At 53.5% G+C, this 17567-nt stretch overlaps 1 protein-coding gene across 4 annotated transcripts in view; it reads left to right on the forward strand.

Moving 5' to 3' along the window:
- Nucleotides 1-16177, forward strand: part of Sox13 (SRY-box transcription factor 13) — a 45788-nt gene extending 29611 nt beyond the window's left edge. For 3 of the 4 annotated variants that reach the window (XM_048430759.3, XM_085688226.2, XM_085688224.2), the window contains exons 2-14: nt 5333-5531; nt 8137-8248; nt 8328-8414; nt 9210-9382; nt 9599-9667; nt 9978-10092; nt 11237-11319; nt 11502-11664; nt 12069-12178; nt 12275-12371; nt 12721-12864; nt 13683-13899; nt 14488-16177. In XM_048430759.3, coding sequence (XP_048286716.3) covers nt 5334-5531; nt 8137-8248; nt 8328-8414; nt 9210-9382; nt 9599-9667; nt 9978-10092; nt 11237-11319; nt 11502-11664; nt 12069-12178; nt 12275-12371; nt 12721-12864; nt 13683-13899; nt 14488-14764 — 1845 coding nt within the window. In that variant the 5' untranslated portion in view covers nt 5333 and the 3' untranslated portion in view covers nt 14765-16177. The remainder of the gene's footprint in view (nt 1-5332; nt 5532-8136; nt 8249-8327; nt 8415-9209; nt 9383-9598; nt 9668-9977; nt 10093-11236; nt 11320-11501; nt 11665-12068; nt 12179-12274; nt 12372-12720; nt 12865-13682; nt 13900-14487) is intronic. The other variant, XM_085688225.2, reaches the window with a different exon arrangement.
- Nucleotides 16178-17567: the final 1390 nt, after the last annotated feature.

The raw sequence follows: 17567 nt of genomic DNA on the forward strand, positions 1-17567 counted from the left end.
AAGAAAAAGAAATGAACTTGCTCTGTTGCTGGGTGTCGCTCACACAGGGGAAGGGCAGGGAGCAGCATCCGGTCCCCCAGTGCTGCAGGCACTGTGCTAGACTCTGGGGCCACAGTGATGGGTGGAAACAGCTATATTTTCACCCTGCCTTGGTTGGGTTCCCAAGCTACCGGGTGAGTCAGAAACAGCAGGCGTTTGAAGGGATCTTCAGCTATGAGTTAGTCCTGTGAAGGCCAAATTCAAGGTGCCCGAGAATGTAAAACAGGCGTATTTCACAGGTTAGCTCTTCTTCCTGGGTTGTCTTATGCCCATGTTACTGAGGGGGAAACGGGCTCAGGGAGGTTACTTGCCCAAGGTGGCACAGCAGTGGCCATTCAGAGTTCGGGCGTAGGTAATACCCAGGTCTGTGTGACTTGGAGACTTTTCTGTCGCCCACTTGACTCAGCATCCTGGGCTGTTCACATCCACGTCCAGGATGCTCGCCGTGCGGTACTTACCCCCACAGACTCCTGTGAGGTGTGGCGAACTGCCCAGTGTGCAGAAGATGCCACAGGCCGAGAGGCTACGCGCCAGTGTGAACACAGGTGAGCCGAGTCAGGCAAGAATTACAGACTCTAGCCCTGACCCTTCCCTTTACACCTTGCTTCCTTCAAGGCTGTGACAGGGCAGGGATGGGTCGGCAGTTGAGGTGGTCCAGGACCCAGTTTTTCAGCAGTACCTGCCAAGGCTTGACTCCTAGGCCCAGGTTGTGCCGCTCCTTAAGTAAGCTCGGAGCGGACCAACCACGAGCCCTGTCCTGCTGAGCCAGGTGCCTGCCTGTGAGCACATGGGCCCTAGGATCTGTTAGGGTTACCTGAGGGCACCAGGCTGAGGTGACAAGGGTGACAACTCCAAACTCGTCAGACGTCAGTGGGAGCCATTTCTTTAGTTCACCAGTGCCGGGAGCCCCAAGATGCCACTTTATCACAGATAACCCCAAGTATAGGCTGGGGGTGCTGGGTGGGATGGGAGAGGTGGGAAAGGGCTTCGAGGCTCAGTGGTTCCCCTGAGGAACACACTGGCAATGACTTCCATGATGTTGTGTCTCCCAGTAAATACATGTAAAAAGAAATTTAAATGCTGGGTGTGCTGCTCCATGGCAGAATGTGAGCTACCTGTGTGAGGCCCTGAATAAACAAACTCACTGATCAAACTGATCAAAGAGGATCAGGTTTGGGGGCTGGAGAGATGTCTCAGTGATTCAGAGCACTGGCTGCTCTTCCAGGGAATCCAGTCCAGGTTCAATTCTCAGCCCTCACATGACAGCTCACAACTGTCTCTACCTCCAGATCTAGGGGATCTGACACCCCCACACAGGCATGCATGTAGGCAAAACACCAATGCACATAAAAATAAAAATAATAAATAAAAAATTAGTCAGGTGACTCGGGCACTGAGGCAGGTAGATCTTAGTTGTCTGGCTCACACGATTAGGCCCTTTCTCAGGGAAGAAAAGGTGGGATGAGTCGTAAGAATGTTTAGTCTAGCCGCCGGCTGGTGGAGGTGCACACCTTTAATCCCAGCACTCGGGAGGCAGAAGCAGGAGGATCTCTTATGAGTTCAAGGCCAACCTGGTCTACAGAGTGAATTCCAGAACAGCCAGAACTACACAGAGAAACCCTGTCTCGAAACAACAACAACAACAACAAAAGACTGTTTTGTCTGGAGGCAGAAAAACGGCTCAGACGTTCAGAGGTGGTACCACTCTTGCACAGGTAAACTCCAGCTCCAAGGGGAATTCGATGTCTCAGGCCTCGGGCACGCGCATTCATGAGTGCACACACACACATAGGACACACATACATAATTAAAAATAAAATAGATCTTTAAAAGATGTAAGTGAGAGGGAGAATAGAGACTGTTTTATCTAACCTAATCCATCAGGTTGTGGCCACAGCTGATAATGAATGCTGAGTTCTGGGGACCCTCGGTGTGTTTGATGTGGCCCATTCCCATCCAGACTGGCTGCGTTACAAGGGCTCAGTAGCCAAATGCAGCCAGGAAGACTGGTCTTGGGGCGGGGGGTGGGTGGGTGGTTGGTCACCATGTCCCGTGGGGCAGCATTTGGCCTCAGGTGCTCGTCTGACCGTGGGCTCTGGCTGCGGTGGCCGGGACTGCTTGAACTGAGGTAGGAGTTGGAAACCTGAGGCCGTGTCCTGATGAAGAAGGAGAGCCCTTGGGACCCAAGTCTGGCCAGCGGAGGCGATCTGGTGGCAGCCAGTGGTGTGGGATGAGGTGGCTGAGAGCCTAGGGATCAGAAGCCCACAGGCCTTCATTGTGCGCCTGTCACACTTCCTCTGGCTTTGTTGCTTTTGTCCAGCACCCTATTGTCTGGTTTCCTTTTGTCCCGGCTTTCAGCACCGCTGCCTTTTATTTTCCAGCCAGCCTGGTTGTTTTCATTTCTTTTGTCTGAAGTTCCTGAGAGGAAGGTTTTATTTTCAGCGGTTTGATTAATTCACAGCTTGAGCCCGGGTTTGTTTGTTATGTAATTGCTGCCCTCAGCTCCAGGATAATGCCCCCCGCCCCCACTCCTGCCCCCTGCGGGGACTGCTCCCGGCCCCTCCCCAGCCGGATGGGCTGAGCCGCCTGCTTTCTGCAGGTTCTCCAGGCAGCCCCCTTGGGCCAAGCCAGGCTGGGGTCTGCTTTCTCTGCATCCAGGTGAGATGGGCCCCAACTAGGGTCAGCTAGCCTTCTCTTGCCCTGTCCTGTCCAGGGTTCCTGATTACCTTGCACTCAGAAAGAGGGTGGGGGAGTCTGCCGTCCTCTGATCTATAGGATACAATCAAATCAAATACAGATGTATATATCTTAGTCGGTTATAATAGTCCTGTAGCTGTTCATAAAACACCTTATGTATTCCATTGTATACAAAGCTGTGACATTGTATGAGCCAGTATACAGTACCAGAGTAGTTGGTGTAATCTATAGACTACAGTATACCCTGTACAGAATTGATATGATATGCAAATTCACTGGTCGCCCTATTTTCAGTCTCACTGAGCAGGGGTTCAGGGGGGCACCATGATCTGAAAGTATTAGATGGAAAACCATAGAAGTAAATAATTCATAATATGTTTTTGTTTTGCTTTAAACTTATTGCGTGTGTGAGGAGGAGAGGGGAGGGAGATATTTGTGTCTGGATGTGAATGGAAGTCAGATGACAGTTCTGGGGTGGTTCTTGCCTTCTACATTTATGTGGGTTCCAGGGATGGAATTTAGCTATCCAGGCTTGTATTGTTGGGCAGTGAGCACCTTTACCTGCTGAGGTTTCTTGTTGGCCTTGTTTTGGGTTTTAGAAGCAGGGTCTATTGGGCCCAGGCTATCCCTTAACTTACTACGTAGCCAAGAATGGCTTCGAACTTGTGATCTTCCTGCCTCCACCTCCAGAGTTCTGGGATCACAGGTGGGTACCACCACACCTAGTTTTATATTTTGCTGGGGATGGAATCCAAAACTTCATGCATGCTAGGCAAGCTTTCTGTCACTGAGTTACATTTCCATCCCTGTACATTTTTTAAATAGCATATTATTCTCAGTAGTGGGGTGGAATCTTGAAGTTTCTGGGTTGTAGATCATCCTTTGTCCAATGTATCCGCACACTATGTGGGTCACTTGGTGGTGGCTCCTTCAGTCAGCTGTTGTGCCTGGAGCTAGGGCAGTATTTGTATTCCAGCTACTCCGACTTTACTCAACAGTGGCCCCAACCTGCAAGCTTAGTGATGCTGCAATCAAAGCGCTTGATTGGGAAGGTGAAAGTTGAGCCTGGGGAGATGGTTCATCCATTAAGAGCACTTGCTCCTCTTGCAGAGGACCGGGGTTTGGTTCCCAGCACCCGAATGGTTGCCGACAACAACTTGTAACTCCTCTTCAGATCCAATGCCTTCTTTGGCCTCCATGGGCACTTGCCCACGCATGTGCCCAAACATTCACCCCGGCATACACACACACACACACACACACTAAAACAGTAAAGAAAGAGGTGATGGTCCTCGATAGAGGGGGAAATGATTTGCTGAAGTTGATGAAACCTGGTAAGACATCGATTGTGGAGTCGCGAAGAAAGGGAAAGGATTTTGTGTCATTTTTTGCTGCAACTCAAATGGCAGATGCAACAGCTTTGGTGTAGGACCTCGGCTTGGTTATGCTGGAAGTGGTGTGGCTCCAGGAACCTACTGGGGTCGTGCCCGTAAGGTGGCACTAGTGTGCCACACCACCTGTTTAGTTTAAGGGTCTGTTAGTGCATCTCAGGGTTGTTGCTCTTTGATCCCTATGTATCTAAGTGTGTGTTCTTCCTGTTGCAGAGGCTAGGAAGGCAAGTGCTGTATCACCCTGTGGCAGGAGGGCACAGGACTACCACGTTAACTCAACTCTAGTAAAGTCTCCCCCAGAGCTGACATTAACCCATTTGTGAAGGAAGACAGAGGGCTCCTAACCTAATACTCTCTATGAGGCCCCACCTCCCAACACTTCTGCAGAGACCACTGGGCATCTCTGAGTGCTTGCCCAGGGATTGGAGAGGGTGAGAACTGCTGCTTGGTCTCTAGCCTGATGTGACCCTGGAAACTGCTCTCCGGAGTCCTGCGGACACTCACCCTCGGGTGGCACTAGGCTGTATGATAGAGGAGAAGGCCACTTCATGCACTTCACGAGAGTCTACCAAGCATATTGCAAGATGGGCATGGTGGCACAGGCCTGCGATCCCAGCACTTGAGTTCAAGGCCATCCTCAGCTACATAGTAAGTTCAGTGCTAGCCTGGGCTATCTGACAGGTTTTTTTCTGTGTAGCCCAGGCTGTCCTGGAACTCGCTCTGTAGAACAGGCTGGTCTCGAACTCACAGTGCTCCGCCTGCCTCTGCCTCCTGAGTACTGGGATTAAAGGCATGCGCCACTACTGCCCGGCTCCAGTACATATGTTTACATACATACAATGTTCAGTTTTCTTGGGTTCATAATCCTCTCTGGCTTCCTCGGGTGAGCTCATCAGCTCACTGGCTCCAGCATGGCACGAAACACGGAGTGTTCACTTAGCATGTGCAAGGCCCTGGTACTGCAAAAGCAAAAGGAGGGAGTGAATACCAGAGGTGGGAATCCCAAATGGATTCTAAAAATTAAAAAATAAGAAAGCAGGTTCCAAAGTAGGCTTGTGTTTTAGACATATGCATCTTTGAGGGGTGCCAGGAAATGCTTGGGTTTGGAAAACAAAGGATGGGGGCATCTCCTGGGGAGCATAATGGGCTCATAAACTGGGCCTTGGACCTCATTTGCTCAGTGTCCTCTGTCCCTCTACCCGCAGGATGTCCATGCGGAGCCCCATCTCTGTGCAGCTGGCCCTGGACAGTGCTAGCACCATGGTGAACTGCACCATCAAGTCTGAGGAGAAGAAGGAGCCTCCCCACGAGGCCCCCCAAGGCACAGCCACTGCAGTGGAGCCCCAGCCAGGAGACCCAGCCCTGGCTCCGCAGGAAGCGGCCAACTCACAAGCTCCAGCCCAGGTATCTAGCGCTTTCGAGGGACCCCGTTGGTTATTGTTCCCCCTCTGCCTTGTGGCTTCTCCTGGTGCTGATCTACCCTCTCCACCAGGCCTACCTACATGCTTTTGTCTAGTTTGTGTGCAGAAAGATGGGGCCCAGGTGAGCAGAGGGGAGGAGCCACATGGTCAGGGCTAGAATCTGGGTAACTCGTCAGAGCAGGAGGTGTCTCTCTCCATCCCTACCTGAGTGGCCATTTCAGACTATAATTTCCTTAAGACGAGGGAACAGGGGTTGGAGAGGTGAGTCAATGGGTAAAGCGCTTGCTGCACATGTGAGAGGATGGAAGTTTGGATTTCCAGGACCCTCATAAAAGCCAAGAAAGTGCAGCAGGTATCTGGAGGCAGAGATGGGAGTCCCTGGAACAGGAGCGCTGGGTGCAGTGAGAGACCTTCCTCAGTAAATAAAATGATGGGTGCTTGTCAAATTTAGGCCTACACCACACACGTGTGCGCGTGCGCACATCCACACATGCATGCACATGTAAAACACATGCACACAGAGGAGAGAGAACTGAAATACATGGTAGAAATTCTGCAGGTCTTAAACTTCTGTTTCCATACAGGAAGTTTAATTTGATGATTCTAAGGAGGAACTCAATTTGGAAGAGTGGGGGTAGCCAGGGAAGACATTTTGGAGTAGTAAACCTTAAATGCCAGGAGGCTTGGCTTAGATGAAACACTGCTGCTTCCCCCTCCCCCTCTTTGCCCTCCCTCTCTTCCCCCTCCACCCTCTCCACCTCCTCTTTCTCCTCCTCTTCTTCTTGTTTTTTGAGACAGGGTCTCTATTATGATAAGGCTAGCTAGGAATGCACAGAAATCCACCTGCTTCTACCCCAGAGTTCTAGGATTAAAGGCTGGACCACCATGCCCAATTGAACACTTTCTTTTTTTAAAGATGATTTGTTTTCATTCATCCATCCACATACTTATTTATATTTTTCAATTTTTCAGATTTATTTATTTTTATATGTATGAGTTTTGGTTTCTGTTTTTGGTTTTGTATTGTTGTTGTCTTTTTTTTTTTTTTTTGCCTGAATGTGTGTATCACATGAGTGCCTGGTGCTACAGAGGAGGGTGTTAGAGCCCCTGGAAGTGGAGTGGTTGTAAGCAACCATATGGGTGCTGGAAACTGAACCTGGTTCTCTGCAAGAGCCACAAATGCTCTTAATTGCTGAGCTACCTTTTCAGACCCTATTTCTCTTTAAAAATGTGTGAGTGTGTGCGTGTGTGCGCGTGTGTGTGTGTGTGTGTGTATGTGTGTTTCTGCCTGGCAGAGGTATGTACACATGAGTACAGCTGCCCCCGGAGGCCAGAAGAGGATGTTGGATGTAATTGGAAGTTTCTTTGGACCACCAGCCAGCTCCCAAATAAAGACATGGAGAGTTACTAATAATTATGAATGCTCAGGCTTAGCTTCGGCTTGTACCACTAGCTCTTTTAAATTATTTTAACCTGTTTCTATTCATTTCTGTTTCGCCTCAGGGCTTTTTAATCTTTCTCTCTTTCTGTGTATCCTATTTTCCTGCTTCCTTTGTGTCTAGCTGGCCCCTGGCATCTTTCTGGGGTCTCCTTTTCTTTTTTCTCTTTTCTTTCTTAAGCCTAAATTCCTCCTCCTACTTATTCTCCCTGCCTGGAGATTCTGCCTATACCTACCTCCTCCCTCGCGATTGGCTGTTCAGCTTTCTATTAAGCTAATCAGGTGCCTTAGGCAGGCAAGGTAAAACAGCAACACATCTTTCCATAATTAAGCAAATGCAACACATCTTTACCGAGTTAAATAAATATTCTGCAACAGTTGGATCCCCTGGAGCTGGATGTGGGTGCTGAGAACTGAACTCCAGTCCTCTGCAAGAGCTCCCAACTGCTGAGGCAGTGCTCCAGCCCCGGGGATCATTTAGGGGGGCCACAGTGGGTGCCCGACATCAAGCAGCGTGACTGGAGCAGCATGTGGGTTCATAGTAATAACTAGCCGAGGTGGGCTCTGTGTTAGTTACTTTTCTAGTGCTGGGACAGAATGCCCCATGGAAGTAACCTAAAGAAGGGTTTGTTTTGGCTGACAGTTCGAGGGTACACATGGTGGAGAAGGTATGGTGGCCAGGAAGTTGAGGCAGCTGGCCAAGTTGCATCTGTAGTCTGGAAGTGGGGAGACGAATTTGTCCAGGATCCTCCAGTCAGGGCAGGTTTTCCTTCTGGAAGCATCCTCATAGACAAACCTACAGGTGTGTTTCCGTGATGATCCCAATGTATCGGCTCCTCATTGCATCCTCAGATGCTTTACTATATGGACCCTAGCGACAGTCCTGACTTTTAGAGAGTTGTCGGGGCTTGTGTGAGATCCAGCCCCTTGTGAGCCACTTAGACCTGGACTGATACCCAGGTCTTCTGTCCCCAAGTCTTTGTGCATCTCGCTGTATTAGTTATAGAGTGGTGTGAGCCAGGCTGGGAATGTGAGGATGAGCAATATCCCATAGAGTCTTGGTCCCTCGGAAAGGACACCTTTGGGGTGCTCAGCCCTGTCTCTGCTCCCTTTCTTGGGAGCGGCAGTGATAATTCATTGTCTCTTGCAGGACTGTACCTCACCAGAGAGCAGTGGGTCCCCAGACCCCAAGAGACCAACAGCTTCTGAGGCCGCTTCGGGAAGCCAGGAGCGGTTGGACTTCAACCGCAACTTACAAGAAGGTAGGATGCTTGAGTCAGAGGTGAGATCTGGGCTGCTCTCTGGTGGCCTTCGCCCTGCCCTTACCCTGCCTTCTTCCAGTTGTGCCAGCCATTGAGAAGCTGCTGTCCAGTGACTGGAAGGAGCGGTTTCTGGGAAGAAGCTCTGTGGAAACCAAGGATGTCAAAGGTGCGGGGCCTGTGTGCGGAGAGCAGGGGAGGGCATCTCAGCCCGAGCCTTTCCCTTCTGATCTATCATGCCCTCCGAGGATATTGGGCAGTACTTCATTCCCACCTGGCTCACCTGGGCATCTCTAAGCAGTTGTCTGGTCCATCCCCAGGTGGGAACGGCCTGACTGGAAACAGTTCCCATGGGTTGAATCTAGGCTCTCATTAGGGGACCCTTGGGACTCGAGGCTCGTTGTTCAACCTTCCAGGTCCCAGTCTAAAGTGAGCCGAAACTTTCCACGTACTGTTGGCAGGTGAAGCTAGGCTTCCAGAACCACGGTGAAGGCCGAGGCTTACCTCCTCAGGGTGACCATTTTCTCAGTGTTGTTGAGTACGCCCACAGTGGGAGCGCTAAATCAATGCTATGCTCCCTGCATTCATGGATGGGAAGCCCCAAAGATGAAGGCCTGAGCTTCAGCATTTTCCAGAGGCCTCGTGGCTGTAAATGGTGCCCACTTGAGCACTCGGAAGCACACTGCTCATCAGACAGCCTGGTTGGAATGGAAGACAGGGACATGAGCAGTCGGTCAGGTCCTAGACAAACAACTTTCCATGCATTATTAGCTCGTTCATCCTCAGGCGGATCCCGGAAAGTAACTACCATCATGCCAAACATTTTTTAAAATCCCTTAAAGTACAGAGAAGTTGGGCACCGGACTGGCAGGCTCCTGGGACAGAGAGGTTGTCAGATGGGTGGGTGGGCAGATAGATAGGCGCACTAACAAAGGTCTCCGTGGTGGCATTTCACCGTGAACAGGGACCCAAGAGAGCCTGGCTGAGAAGGAGCTTCAGCTTCTGGTCATGATTCACCAGCTGTCCGCTCTTCGGGACCAGCTCCTCACAGCCCACTCCGAGCAGAAGAACATGGCTGCCATGTTGTTTGAGAAGCAGCAGCAGCAGATGGAACTGGCCCGGCAGCAGCAGGAACAGGTGCCAGCCAGGGCAATGCCAGCCAGGGCAGGGGCCTCCGAGGCTCCTTGGGAAGGGTGACTGTCCGCAGAGGAGACCAGGTTCTGAGAACTGGTGCTCTACCCCCGCCCCCCACCCCCACCCTGCATGCTCCTGGGGAAGACGGGTGGGTTGTGGCAGGCACTGGAGGAGGCCAGGGCCTTCCGTGATTCCCTTGTCGACTCCCTGTCTCGCCAGATCGCCAAGCAGCAGCAGCAGCTGATTCAGCAACAGCACAAGATCAACGTCCTCCAGCAGCAGATCCAGGTGACAAGGGGACAGCGCAGGCAGAGCCGCGGGGAAAAGGGATGGTAGAACAGGCTCCCCCTAGACTTGATGAAGAAGCCATGTTCTTCATCCAATTTTGCTCCGATTCCTTCCAATTCCGGAGTCCTGTTTTGAGGGGCTGACAAGTAGATGGGCTCGTAGATGTCATATGGGGTCAGATGGATCTTTTGGAAAATTGTCCCTACCCTGTGTTCTATGCATACCCACCCTACCTCCGGTCCTGGGCAGAACGACATCTGGGCAGCGCTTTGGGTCCCCAGTGACTTACGGTGGGTTTCTTTGCCTTCAGCAGGTTAACATGCCTTACGTCATGATTCCAGCCTTTCCCCCAAGTCACCAGCCACTGCCTGTCACCCCTGACTCCCAGCTGGCTTTGCCCATCCAGCCCATTCCCTGCAAACCAGGTGAGTGAGACAGGGAAGGGCCCACCGCAGAAGCTGCTGTTGTGAGGTGAGGGAGCCTATCCTTGCGCAATGATCCTTCTGAGCCACAGTCTGGGGTTTGTCTGGTGGAAGAATAAGTCCTTTCTGAGCTTAGCGGGAATAGAGGTGGCAGAGGCTTGTGAGAGTGAGAGGGGTGTGGGATTCCGCCGAGGATTGGAGCATGGGGTGTGGGAAGCAGGTGCGTGGAAACACGTGAGCAGGGAGTGCATTGTCTCTAGTTGTGAGCTGTGGGGATGAAGGTGACTGATGGGATGATCCCAGATGATTTCTGGTGACAGAGTTGGGGACAGGGCTGACTGCTGCCTGAAACTGCCCCAACGGGATGGGTAGCAGTGAAGACTGCTGGTCTACCTTCCCCGTTCCATAAGCCCACACAGAGTGCCAGCTCTCTGCAACAGAGACAACCTTGCTTGCCTGCTGGGTTCACGGTAGTCACGTCCTCAGACCTTACCACCCCATCCCCACCCTAGCTCGAACAAAGTGCCCTGACACACCTCCTGTGTGAGCTTATCGCTACCTGCCCTGGGGCTGGTGATTTGTATACAGTCTTATCTCTTCGGAATTGCCACGCCCCCGATGCTAAGCCCGGTGAGATAGGGTGGGTTGGAGAGAGAACTGTACAAGCCAAGGATAGGTTGTGGCATCTAGAAGACTTCGTGGGCAGCCCACTGACCTGTCTCCTTGTCCGCTGTGATGTCTGGAGAACCCCGACTGATAACACCTGTAAAATGAGACTGGTGTTTTACACAGTCTCTCACATACCGCAAGTGTTTTAACCCTAGGGGGGAAGAGCATTCCTCCCAACAGGGTTGCTTTGCCCCTGACACTCTGCAAGTGCAAGACTGGAGTGTGCCCTCCCATGCATGGACCGTGGGGAAACTCTTTAGAGTCGGTTAAAAAGGACAGACGTGGTCATCAGCCTGCAGGGTCCATGTAGGAAGAGGGGGTGGTGGACAGTCCCCTGTGGTGCTTGGACCTGATAGGACAGAACAAGAGGGACCCGCTCTAGGCTCAGCCCACCCACATGTAGTCCTGGGACCTGTCACGCTGATACCTGCAGTTCAGGTCTCATCTGGGACTTTGCCCCTTGCTTTTCTCTCCACAGTGGAGTACCCGCTGCAGCTGCTGCACAGCCCTCCTGCCCCTGTAGTGAAAAGGCCTGGGGTGACCACCCACCACCCCCTGCAGGTACTCCCCTGCCCGCTATGTGGGGTGCCCTCCCCTGCTGAGCTGCTGCCCTCCTCCTCTGCCCTCTTGGCTGCTCTGGGCAGGTGTTTTAGTCTCATTTTCTCCCCAGCCCTGTCTGTCCCACAATGGGGGAGGGGGTGTCCTTCTTTGGTGTCTCTCACTCTGACTTTCTGGGTCCCCAGGAGCCCCCCCAGCCCTTGAACCTCACAGCCAAGCCCAAGGCACCTGAGCTGCCCAACACCTCCAGCTCCCCCAGCCTCAAGATGAACAGCTGTGGGCCTCACCCTTCTAGCCACGGGGCTCCCACAAGGGACCTGCAGTCCAGTCCCCCCAGCCTGCCTCTGGGTAAGCTTTCCTATCTGCTCTCATCCAGGAGGACAGTTGAGTCAGATGCCACTGTGGGCACGTCCCTTCCCTTTCTCGGTTCCAGTTTGGGGTTTTAACAATTCCAGGGCACTCTTTCACTGAGCTCAACTCGGGCCTCTGCATTCTTAAAGCCGGGGTCTAGGCTGGCTCGGAGGAGGCCTCCCTCCATGGCCCATTTGTCCTTCAGTATCGGATTAGACAGCCCAGGGTCTTCATTCCCAGCCTCTTAGGTGTGTGGGGGATGGGCAGAGAGCGTGCAACCACAAAGATGCCACTACAAGGAGCTCCTAGGATTGAGTTGGCAGGGAGTGTAAGAAGTGTGGGTTGCCCCAGGGATAAAGCCCTCAGGTCCCCTATCCTCCACTTTGCCCCCTCTTCAACAGGCTTCCTTGGTGAAGGGGATGCTGTCACCAAAGCCATCCAGGATGCTCGCCAACTGCTGCACAGCCACAGTGGGGCCTTGGAAAACTCCCCCAATCCCCCATTCCGCAAGGTATGGGCCACACATCCTCTTCCAGCGGGCAGGAGCGTGTGATAGAAGATGCAGACAGGGTGACACGGGAGGTACTGACATCTCTGTCACCTGCAGGACCTCATCAGCCTGGACTCATCCCCAGCCAAGGAAAGGCCGGAGGAGAGCTGTGTGCACCCGCTGGAGGAAGCCATGCTGAGCTGCGACATGGACGGTGAGCGCTCTGATCCTGGGTACCGCTTCATTCCACTAGGGCCCTGTCTGTCTCTGGTCACTTCTCTCCCTCCTTTCTTGGGTCCTCCTGGGATTAAGCCCTTAGGTCCTGGCCTGCATCTCCACTGTGCCCAGGTGTCTATCCTTAGGTCTGGTCTGTGGGGTCCTGCAGTTCTGGGCCCCTGCTGTGCCAGTTCTCTGGCCTCTGCTTGCTGCTGTTCTCTGCTTCTCACCTGAACTGAGCTGACCGCTGTGTGAGCCTCCTTAGTGCCTCCTGGTGGCCATGCAAGGGATGTCTGCCCGCCCCGTTGCTGACTCTGCCTGCCTGACTCTGCCTACCCATCCTCCAGGCTCCCGCCATTTCTCTGAGTCCCGGAACAGCAGTCATATCAAGAGACCCATGAATGCCTTCATGGTGTGGGCCAAGGATGAGCGGAGGAAAATTCTCCAGGCCTTCCCAGACATGCACAACTCCAGCATCAGCAAGATTCTTGGTAAGGGTCAAGGATAGTTCAATAGGACTGGGTCCCAGGATCCAGCTAGGCCGACTTAGGGCTTTCTTGGTGATATTCCATGTCCTGTTAAACCCTGGTAGAATCTTAGAGAGTGTAGGAGTTGAGTTGTAATGGGTGTCTGGATCCTAGGACCTTGTACCAGTGCAAGGCTGTTCTGGTTGCTCCTTCCCTTGGCACTTAGTGCCTTCCTTACCTCCCCCATACCCCAATGCCTCCTCCTAGCCTGTGCTGTGGCAGTAAACGGGAGATTGGTATCCTGGATCGCCAGTACCAAGACTTTAAATGCCACACTGTGTCTGAGACTGAGGAGGGGGCAGGGCAGACAAGGCTGATGGAGGGGGATGTTTTCATGGCTGAACCCTCCAGTAACAATGCAGGATTACTGTCTGGAGCACTAGGGTTTTGTTTTTAGCTTTGTTGTGCTGGGGATGCAGCCTAGGACCTGGTGCACACTCAGCAGGTGCTCAACCATGCATGGAGCAGCACCTCAGACCAACACTGGATACCTGGTGTTCTGGAGTGACTTCTCTCCTATGAATGCCCTTGGGAAGACACCTCTCGGGTGGGAGTTGTTCAGCATGAGGGTGGTGCCAACGACCCGTCATTGCCAGTCTCACTCATTCCCTTGCCCAGCATCCAGGGAGCATCCGCACTGGGCCAGGCCCTTGATGAGTGCTTTCACCTGTGTTATCTGTTGATCCCACTCAGGGACCAGGGTCCAATCAGGGTTTCTAGGGCCTGGGGTCTGGGGCGATCCCGAGAGTCTGGCCCTGAGTTCTTGCCTGGGTTTGGATCAGGCTCTCGCTGGAAGTCCATGACAAACCAAGAGAAGCAGCCGTACTACGAGGAGCAGGCCCGCCTGAGCCGGCAGCACCTGGAGAAATACCCTGACTACAAGTACAAGCCGAGGCCTAAGCGCACCTGCGTGGTGGAGGGGCGGCGGCTGCGCGTGGGCGAGTACAAGGCCCTGATGAGAACACGGCGCCAGGGCGCTCGCCAAAGCTACGCCATCCCGTGAGCAGGCCTCCCCTCGTGGCCAGAAGCAGCCCGTGGCTGCTGGGAGAGGCTGGGTTCATGTGTGGCTGGCCTTTGTGTGAGGGCAGGCAGGGTTTGTGTGGCTGCTCCCTGGGCATCTGTGTGCAGATCTGTTTGCCGTCTGCCTATGCGTGGTCCCCGGTGGATAATGACTGTATGTAAGACTCTGGTGACTGGGGGTTGGGTCCGACCCAGAAAGACTGCAGGGCGACTGCCCAACAAATGCAGGGCAAACTGAGACGCGCTGCAGGGGTTCACCCCATAGGAAGGTTCCTTAGCTATAACCCTGGCAAGCACAAGAGTGGAGTCCTGTAGTCAGTGACCGTAAAATGAAATAATATTCATGTGCCACCTTCCAAGAATACACCCACGGCTCTAGATTTTCCATCTATAGCAGACAGTTAATTTGGCCGTCAGGATGCACATACAGGGCCCAGGGTGTGACAGTTCCCCAGCCAGGACAGGGGTTGGAATGCATGCCTGTGAGGCCCGGAGGCCAGCCAGCGGGGAGGGCCGGGAGGGTACGTGTTTACATCTGTAACTGCCCCCCTTTTCTCTGCCTCTCAGCCCGCAGGCTGGCCAGGCACAGGTGAGCTCCTCAGATGTCCTGTTCCCCCGGGCAGCAGGCATGCCCCTGGCACAACCATTGGTGGAGCACTATGTCCCCCAGGGCCTGGACCCCAACATGCCCGTCATCGTCAATACCTGCAGCCTCCGGGAGGAAGGGGAGGGCACAGATGACAGGCACTCAGTGGCTGATGGAGAGATGTACCGGTACAGCGAGGACGAGGACTCAGAGGGCGAAGAGAAGAGTGATGGGGAACTGGTGGTCCTTACAGACTGATCCCCAGCCAGCTGGGCCTGGCCTGTCGCCCCTGGGGAAGACCTGATTCCAACCCGACAGGCCCGGCCGGCCAGCCTGAACGATGTTGGTACTTCGACTTGGGTGTGCCCGGGTGATGGACGAAGCTGTGCACTTGTAGATACATTCCCAAGGTGGGGGGAGGGCTCTCCTCTTCACCACACCTTCGGGCACATCTGAGGAGTCAATGGCCTGGCTGGGCAGGATTCATGTGGCCGCGATGAGGGGCCGAGCTGGCTGAGGTCTTTGGCCCACGGGGCTAATGGCCAGGGAACACTGGATGTACCCCCTCTTGTAGGTCTGCCTACCTGAGGGGATGGCGGGTACACACCTGTCCCCCAACCGTGCTTTGCTTCCATCTTGTCCTGGCTACCCCAGCCCTGGTGGGACAACATGTCTGCCCCAGAAGCTCCCACCCAGGTCACTCCTCTGTCACCTGGATCACTTTGTCCTTTGTGCAGAAGGGTCTGGCTATCCTGTCTTTGTCTTCCAAGTCCATGTGCCTCTGGCTGCTGTGTGTGCGTGCGTGTGTGCGTGCGCGCGCGCACGTGCGCGCTCACATTGTCATCTCGCTTCTCTGGGCAGAAGGTGTTTGTAAGTGGCTACTGTGAGCCAGGCATGTTGAGCTCTGTGATGGGTCTCTTGATGCTTCTCTGGGGGCCTCTTCTGTGCTTCTTTGTCCCCAAATTGCTACCTCTTCGTCAGTCTGGTGTCTCAGGTTCTGTGCGTTCTCTCCCAGTGTGCACTTCTCTGTTCCTCCGTCTGTCTGTGCTCTCGCCCCACCCACTGGACTCTCTGACTTTCCATAGGGCCCAGCCTGCCCCTGGGACTGGCAGTTTCCTGACCCCGTGCCGACCCCTTTTCTCCCTCCCGACTTTGCCAGTCGGTTCCCACGGAGTCATTTTTAGCTCCTAGTACTGTGAGAGTATGCCTCAGCCTCCGACGTGGGGCTTTGTCCCGCGTCCCAGGCATGGGGGCCAGAGGACTGATGGCTCCTCTTTCTGTCGGTGACAACCCTGCAGAGGGGACCCCCATGGCAGCTGGTCTCCATCCCTTCTTCATGAGCGTGGGGTGGGTTCCTTCCTCCCCCACTCTGTCCTGGGAAATGGGCTTCACTCCTGGTGAGCATCCTGGTTCTTTCCCAGGAAAATCAAAGACCGTTAGCACCTAGCTCCAAAGATCTGGAATAGTCCCCAAGCCAGGGAGGTGACCCCAAACCCCACATGGCCAGGTGCCCCCACCCCCGTGACCCTATTTCTCTCCAGACTGTTTCTTTTTATGACTGTAAACATAGATAGTGCTTTATTTTGTTACTAAGAAGATAATGATGAATAACTTAACCAGCACATTTGTTTTCTGATGGCATAATAAAGACCGACCATTTCAGAATTCGGACCCTTGCTCTGTAGAGAGGCTGTCCTCAATCCGGTCCCAGGTCTCGCGCCAGCCAGGCACTTCTGCCCCCTGGTGGCAGCATATGGGAGCATCAGGCAAAGTGTCTGGAAGAAATGACTTGGTCAAGAGGGAGACCACAGGCAGGCCCGGGAGCTGAGGGAGGAGGTGCGGCAGCCACCTGGAGGAGCAGTGGCCCAGCTCTCCTCTTTGGGCTTCACTGTCCCACCTGAAAGCAGGAGCCTGGAACTTCTCCATGATTCCTACCCCTCTCTGGGAGAGGGAGCCCCTTAAATCTAGTGAAAACTGGGCTCATCCCGGAAGAGCCATCACACACAGACACTGGGAAGCTCCGCCACACTCAGTAAGGGAGCAGGTTCTCCAATGATCTTCGAGTCTCTGTGACCTTGCACTTTGAATGGGGATTTCAAAGGCATAGTTGTGACATCATCATCGCTGGGGATAGGGTTGGATAAAAGGCTGAAAGCCTTCGAAACTAATGGGATTCTATAAGACAAGTTCTGGTTAAGTTAATACCATTAGCATGGCATGGGGGGAAGCAAAACCAAATAGCAATTCTTGTGGAAGAGATGGGCCAGATTAACAGGGTTATGTCTTCAATGAGGGAGGCTACGGGGTAGTCCGAAGTGTGTCACTCTAGTCCAGACCCCCTCTTTAGAAAGAAAGAAACACCATCATCTGGAAGGGCCCAGAATCAGCCTGTGAGAACAGAAGGATCCTGGTGGGTATATCCTTAGAGGAGTAGTCACAAGGGGCCAGGGCCACCCAGTCCACAAAGGGACACGAGGGAGAAGAGAAAGTTCAGTTTCTGGGTAGCAAAGGCAGAGGCTGTGAGATTGAACCTGAGCTGATCGCCTCAAAGATCACTTTGGGGGCGGGGGGCTATGTACACACACTTCAGCAAAGACATTCAGAAGAATAGCGAACCTGAGGACCCAGGAACTTACGACTCAGACTTGACGCTGCAAGGGGGTTTCTGAATTTTACTTGCTGGTGAGGCAGGAGGTGGAATGAAGACCACACTACCAAGAACTAGAGGCGGTGGATCAGGGAATGGCCTCGTTTCCAGCCTTGTCCTTCGGAGCTCCGACTGCCTTTTCTTGCTGTCCTCACACCTTGGCATCCTGCCCAGCCCCAAGAAGGGCCAACAGTAAGAGATCAGCCCAGGGTTCTAGAAATGTCTTTGGCTGCTGCCTGGCCCAGTTAAGTGGCCACTAGGGGGAGCCGCTTAGCTCAAAGCCCTTAACTTCACTCCAAACTTGAACCTCCACCAAACCTGATCTTTAATCTCCCTGGGACTCCTTCCAGTCCTGAGTTCCCCTTTGCCCTGTGGCTGGTCCTTGGCAGCCTGGAGGGTTGGTCCCGCAGTGCC

Source organism: Myodes glareolus, chromosome 5 (genome assembly GCF_982192425.1).
Source record: "Myodes glareolus chromosome 5, mMyoGla1.1, whole genome shotgun sequence".
Classification (NCBI taxonomy): Eukaryota; Metazoa; Chordata; class Mammalia; order Rodentia; family Cricetidae; genus Myodes; species Myodes glareolus.